Source organism: Apium graveolens, chromosome 10 (genome assembly GCF_009905375.1).
Source record: "Apium graveolens cultivar Ventura chromosome 10, ASM990537v1, whole genome shotgun sequence".
In the NCBI taxonomy this organism is placed as follows: Eukaryota; Viridiplantae; Streptophyta; class Magnoliopsida; order Apiales; family Apiaceae; genus Apium; species Apium graveolens.
Window position 1 is genome coordinate 185,819,621 of NC_133656.1, and position 7,406 is coordinate 185,827,026.

At 33.4% G+C, this 7,406-nt stretch overlaps 1 protein-coding gene across 1 annotated transcript; it reads right to left on the reverse strand.

The window, feature by feature from the left end:
* Positions 1-4,251: 4,251 nt before the first annotated feature.
* LOC141693257 (F-box/kelch-repeat protein At3g23880-like) lies at positions 4,252-5,945 on the reverse strand. Its single transcript, XM_074498281.1, has one exon. The coding sequence runs from the start codon at positions 5,889-5,891 to the stop codon at positions 4,746-4,748; it is 1,146 nt and encodes a 381-aa protein (XP_074354382.1). The 5' UTR covers positions 5,892-5,945; the 3' UTR covers positions 4,252-4,745.
* Positions 5,946-7,406: the final 1,461 nt, after the last annotated feature.

The window sequence follows — 7,406 nt, forward strand, 5'->3', positions numbered from 1 at the left end:
AGAATAAATTATTCTAAATTTTAAAAAAAAACATGTGAAATTAGAAAATAAAAACTATTTATATTGTGTATGTATGTGTTATGGTATCATTAACTTTTTATTTAAGATAAAAAATATATAAAAATAAAAAATAATTTTTTTTATACTATGTATGTATTTGTGAGAGTGTCAATAATTTTTTATGTTATAATAAAATAACAGACCTATTAAAATAATTTTAAATTTTTGTTAGATAATGAAGTGTAACAAAAAATAATTATTCTATTTCATTTTATTATCAAAAAATAAGTTTCATTAATACTCCAAATCTTTCAAAATTATATTCATAAGTTGGGGATATTACCCCCACAGCCCCACTACAGCCAAAGCAACTGAATATTTTACAAATACTAGAAAACCCGTACCTAAAAAATGTAGGTGGCAATTTTAGAGAATATGTAAAAAAATTACACTCCAACCTTGTAACCTCTTAGTAAAAATTATAAATAATCAGTTTTAGTAAAAGCCCTTTGATATAATTTTACATATTGAAAATATAGATAATACCATTATAGTATAATTCTAACCCTTAGCTAAAATTTTAAAAAATGATGATAGTTAATCATATAGCCAACCATTTTTACATTTTAGCATTGGAGATACTCTTACATTCTTCAATAACCCTCCCAAAGTATGATAGCATAACAGACTTGCTACGAACTGCTCGGGCAACTACTAAGCTATCTGTTTCGGCTATCACATTGCTCAAATTTTGGTTCTTTATCCAGCTTAATGCCTTTCTCACCCCTATTCCTTCTGCCAGTTCTGGGTTTACCCTCCCTTGAATGCACTTGGAATATGCCTGCATCACTGTACCAGTATGATCCCTTGCAACCATCGAAAAACTGAAGCAATGTCAGGTTTCAAAATAGCAGCATCAGTGTTGATCTTTATCATATTAAACTCTGGGACGCTCCAATGCTATGCACCGTCTTCTGTGACATATGACCAATAGACTGATTGAAGTTTTTATCTTGAGCACATAACCACTGATTAAGCGTAGCTTTTGCTAATACTACTACTTCTGCAACATTTATGCCTCGCTGGTTCCAAACGATTTCATTCCTGCATTTCCACAATGCCCAACATAGCATAACAATTAACTGAAGATCTGATCCCGTATACTGGTTATAGACATACCTCAACCAGTCCGAGAAGAGAGTAATGGCATAATTATATAACACCTTGCCCATGCTAAAGTAGCATTCCTTTGCAAACGAACATATACTTAAACAATGAAGTGTAGTCTCCAGTGCTTCATTACAAACTGGACAAAGTTCATTTACCAACACTCTTTTAGTCCGTAAGTTATCCTTGGTAGGTAAGCAACCTATTGCAGCACTCCACAAGAAATGTTTCACCCTCGCAGGTATTTTGAGATTCCATAAGCTTCTCCAAAAACCTGAATTATCACTGGAGAAAGAAGTATGCATGGTTTGAAGCAGAGAATATGCTGATTTCACTGAGTATTGGCCAGATATTTCTTGTCTCCAGCACCTTGAATCTGCAGTATGATTTTGTAGAGGGACAGTAAAAATAAGATTAACATCTCTCTAATCAAAGATGCCATTTATTAAGTCTATATCCCACAGTGATTGGTCTATAGTCAACAGTGATGAAACCACCTGTCCTTCAAATGCTTCACTCCTTGTATGAACATATGGATCAGTCTCACAAGGGAGCCACAGATCTTCCAAAATCTTGATACTGCTTCCATTCCCAACTCTACAAGCTAGACCTTATTTTATCAGGTTCTGAGATTCCATGACACTATGCCAGATGTAACTAGGGATGCTTCCCATGTTAGCACTCAGAAAAGTACTTTTTGGATAGTATCTCACTTTATATAATCTCCTCACTAGACTCTCCGCGTAAAGAGTTAATCTCCACCCTTGTTTTCTAGTAATGCAATATTGAAATCATACAGTTGCCTGAAACCAAGACCTTCATCACCCTTCTTGCGACAAAGCTTCTCCCAGGATAGCCAATGTATGCCTCTATTCTTACTTTTCGTGGACTTCCACCAAAACTTACACATTACCTGTTCCAACTCCTTACATAATTCTTTTGGCAGTAAGAAAACACTCACGGCGTAGTTGGGGATAGTCTGAGCCATTGATTTGAGAAATATCTCCTTACCCCATTTTAATATTAACAACTTCTCCCATCCCTAGACACGAGTGCTCGATCTGTCTTTTAAGTAACTCAGAACTGCGCTTCTTGATGTTTGGCAGGCCTAGGTCCTGAGTGTCCTCATCTGCTTCATTAAAATTCATGATAGAGTACACTTCTTGCTTACTCTGAGTCTCGGTGTTTCTGCTGTAAAACATAGATGACTTGGTCGCATTTATTTTTGGCCTGATGCACACTCAAAAATGTTCAGAATCTGCATAATTTAAGTAGATGTATCCCTGTTAGCTCTACAGTAAATATAAGTGTCATCTGCAAAGAACATGTGCGAAATCAACGGTGCACCCCTAGCCACTTGACTACCCTTTATTAAATAAATGCATCACATTCGAAGAATTAAATTCTTTGGTACCTCACAGCTAATGTCATGTCCAGATTCAGAATTCGTTTCTTCGTTAAAACCCTTCTTAACAGATGTCAATGTCATGGTCTAAGATCGGCTTATCAAATCTTAGAACTATTAAAAAATCTTAGAACTATTAAAAAAATAAACTATTCAATCATTTAAGTATGAACTAATTACAGCTAGCCTGGTCACAAAGCTAACAATAAATTGAAACTTTAAACTTAGCTAAACTTACATAAATTTTAGCTAAACTTATACTACTGGTTGCATATGAAGACTTAAGAGACTTACTTTATTTATAAAAAATTTTAGGCACATTGATAATTACATGGCTGAGTTTGGCCATTGTTTATAGAAACATAATATTTGATCCTCAAGTAATGTTTTTATTTTCTAGAAAAGAGATTATTCAAGCTTCAGAGAATGCATTTAAATTGATTATATACCGTTGAATATTCCCTGCAGTCATCTAAACAATCTGACGGAAGAAGAGTATCTCCAGAGTAACTAATAAATTTTCAAGCGATTTCACAAGATTTGAATAAATCAAATTTCGATGCCGAAAAACAGGCAACAAACACGATATTAGAAAAACAGCTTAATCTCCTTGCTCATATATGAGCTGATCAACAGCATAATAAAATAACACAAATCCAACATGACAGCTAAACCTTTTAATAAAGATATATTGCCTTGATTGGCGTTCATGATGCAAGTACCAACTTATCATGCAATCTGCAAACACATCTACCTGCCATCGTACAAACTACAAATTGAGTTCCATAAAAGAAAGTACCAATAAGAAATAACCTTTTACTGCTCAGCAAATTCCCAAAATAAAATTACTCACCTCAGTTCAGTACCCGAAAGAACAAAACAGATGAAAATAAACCAGTTTAGCAGCATCACCAATGGGAACCCAAGCAAATGATACCTAACAAAGAAGCATACTTGTAGTATTGATCTCTTCCAATCTTAGCATCCAAGAAGGAAAAGAATTAGAACAGACACCCTAATTGCTCGAAATTGTTGAACTTGCAGCTGTAGATAAGCTGCAATTTGTGTTTAAATAATTGAAAAGAAGTTTGGTTCTTCTTTCAGTTCTTCTTGTTCTTCTTTTTAGCACACAGCTACAAGTAATAATTACAAAAATTTTGGGCCATTGATATGCTTCTGAGTTCTGCCTGCCAGGTTTTCATAATGTGAAACAATGTCGTCTGCTTATCTCCTTTGGTCTAAGAAATGAGGTCGGTTGGATTTTCATAATGCAGCCCTCATGTTCGTAAATACATATCATACATAGCATGCATTCTTCACAACTTTGACATATCCTAACGGATGGGAAGAGGTAGTGCTATATAGGGCATAAACAAATATATCAACCTTTTTTTTCTTTAGCAGATATAATTTCGAAGGGAGGGGGGTAAGTGTTAAGCCCATCACAACAGCTTACTTTTACCAGACCTACACCTAAGAGTGTTCAATCCCATAAAAAAGGATGGCTGATGAAAATTTGAGCACAGCATGTACAACTAGAAGATATAGAACCTAAAACCACTACAAACTACCTAAAACTTAAAGTCTAGATTATCAGATTAGTACTCCTAGTTCTAGCTAAAATAATAAAACCAGACAAAGGGACAAAATGAAACAAGGCTCAAGTCAATGTAGGTAAATTGGGTTTTTTCTCTTCAAACACATTTTAAGCACAACCAGAAATCACTCCCCACAGTCCATTCACCCTCCAACAACTCTACTTATATACGTCAAACAACGAAAAAACAAAACTATAAATTCCAAAAAGACCCTTGACTTACTCAAACCAACAGTCTCCGGAATATATTTACAACTTCAAATATCACATGCATAAAGATATTTTAATGAAAATTAACATAACTTTAACGAATTCAAAAACATCATAGTCGATATAAGGATTTGAAGCAAATCATATGGTACATTAAAAACATCAGGTAGTCAACCAAGAAAAGCTCAGAATACTTGGTAAATGATTACCCTTCAATCAAATAGTTTAGAATTATTGGTATCAGGCCAATCTATGCAATAGTAGCACATTGTCCCGGAATAACTTCCTTTTCATCATTATCATCTCTCTCTCTCTCTGTCTCCCCTCTTTCTCTCCTTCCTTCTCTCTCTCTCACAAGCAGGGAAGTCAAGCTTTATTAAGAAACAAAACTCCAATCGTGTCTTCTTTTTCCTTGAAGTCCTTCATTCCCTCCAGGGATACTAGACTCTCCGAGTAAGCGCAGCAACAGACAATATGGCATGATTTTGGTTCCTTCCCCATACTCTTGATTGCATGGGTTTGGAGATTAACACTGCATAGTTCCCGTTTGAAACTCATAAATAAAGTATCACCATTTTTAAAACATTGAAACAAATGTTCTCCATACCGGTATATAGTTAGTTCTTTACCAATAACCGGTCCAATAGACATCTTTCTCCAAACATCACATCTCTCGTTGAAAACATATACATCAACCGGTTCAGTTAGTAACACTTTCCGATTATAAACCATGACAGCAATAGAATCCTCAAAATTCATTATAACAGCATCTTGTTTTTGATCAATTGAACCAATTTCAGGCAACAGCCGAAAGATCTCGTTTTGAACATCAAACCAGATCACAGTGAGACGTGAATTTTTACCATTAGGTTGTACATTCAACCAATAAGGGGAACCACGGAAAACAACTTGCAGTGCAAGAGGAGGCACATAACCACGGAAAAGGAAGTTGGAGGGGGTGATCTTCTTCCAACAACGTTGTTTGCATGAATAGATATCCCCTACTAATGGTTGGTCTTCAATGGTAATAACGTACATAACTTTAAAATCATTAGCAACTGAGTCGAAACCAAATCCAAAACAGTCTTCAATCAAGCCATCATGCTCTCTTTCCTCAAATCTACTAGGGAGAAGTGGGATATTGGCCAAACACTGCTTCGTAGCAGGATTCCATATTACAAATTCTATTCCTTCAAACTCGTGATGCCAATTATAAAAACACACTAAACCATTTACGGAGCCAATCATGGCTGTGGACCCTTGAAATAGAGACTCGTCTCTAGTCTCTTCATACTTTTTCCTTTCACTAGTCATAACAAGGAGAGAATCTTTGTTGGGATTAAGATCAAGATGAGACTTGATGAAATCAGGGTTATTTGAGATGAGCAAATTCCAGGATTTACAAACTGATTTAAATCTCGAAACTGATTTTACAGGAAGTCGGGGCAATATCTCGGACTCGATGATTTCTGATGGAAGGAAAGAAAGATTGCAATATCTTTTGACAGCCATGTTGAAACAATACAATCGTACTTGTGTTTAATAACGACGAAACACGAATGTATGAATGAATGAACATATATAGGTTGTTTAGTAATTAAATTAAACCCTTACTGTTATGTACGCGTGGCCTTTTAATTAATTAAATTAATGAAAATTTCTTATGACAGTTTATCGTCGCAATCTGCCTATCCCACAAGTCTACATATTACACCGTGTGGATCCTAAATATCATTTTTTGGGTAAAATAGTCTTAAATGTCATTTAAAAAAAATATGACTCTAAATATCACTTCAAAATGGGGTCTTTTGTTCCGTTTTTTTATAAACCCAAAATGTAGCCTCTCATTTTACTTTTATTATTATTCATAATTTTCAACATGAAAAAACGTGTATTCGTGTTATGTTTTTCAATTTTTTTTGTTTTTTTATGGTAAAACGGGGTATGGAGTTTTGTTTTTTAGGAAAACTAATGTTCAAGTTCTGTTTTGCATTTTTTTTTACTAAAAAATATTAGATAATGTTATGTTTTTAGCTTAACACGTTATTCTGAGGGATGTTTTGTTAGTATTTTATTAATAACTATAAATATTTTTAAAATCCAAATTAAGAATTGGTGAACCTTTAAATATTAAAAATAATTAATGATCACGGTCAGTTCGGTTCCTAAGGTTTAGGCATAGCCTAGATTAAATTAGGGTTTAGCCTCTAGGGTTTAGGGCCTAAAGATCCTAAACCTTAAATCCTAAACTCTAAATCATTGTAGGTTTCATTAATTTATTTTTTAATATTTCTAAAACTCAAAAGGGATTGGTTTTGACTGGGCCGAGCCAGATTTTCGGGCTCAGACTTTTTATGCATCTGTAGTTTATAATCACAAACTGCCTACCACACAAGTATCTATTTACATATTATAGGCATCTCCAACTAAAATAGCTATTTTAATTAGTTAAAACGGTATAATGATAAAGCATGTTTGAAAAATAATATTAGTTATTATTTTATTCATATTTTAAATAATTTTATTCATATTTTATATCTATCGTTTGAAAAAAAAGAGATTGTAAATGAATTATTATAAATATTTTTTTTTAATTTTGTAAACATTAAACATATGAAAAACTAGTTAACAAATATTACCTATATATATTACAAAACATTTACTAACTTTTGTTTAGTAAATCCTACTTGCCTTTTGTTTAGTAATCCGACATCAATTCTGAACTCCGAACATATACATACTCCATAAGTATTTTTGTACTACATTCTTAAAATCCCACGTGACTTAGTTGAGCGTTAATTAAATGCGTGGCCTTTTAATTATTTAAATTAGTGAAACTTCTTGTTTTTTTTAAAATGGAAAATTTTCATTTGATGGTTTATAGTCACAAATTGCATACTATACAAGTCTCAGATTATTTCAAACGGAAATAACTATTTTAATTAACTAAAACAGTATAAAATTATCTAAAATCTATTCAATCAATAAAAAATTTTACTTTAATTATATTAGTTATAATGGTAAGGC

Bases quoted from the DNA above. Each gene is read 5' to 3' on its own strand.
- LOC141693257 (XM_074498281.1), bottom strand. From the start codon at position 5,891: ATGGCTGTCAAAAGATATTGCAATCTTTCTTTCCTTCCATCAGAAATC.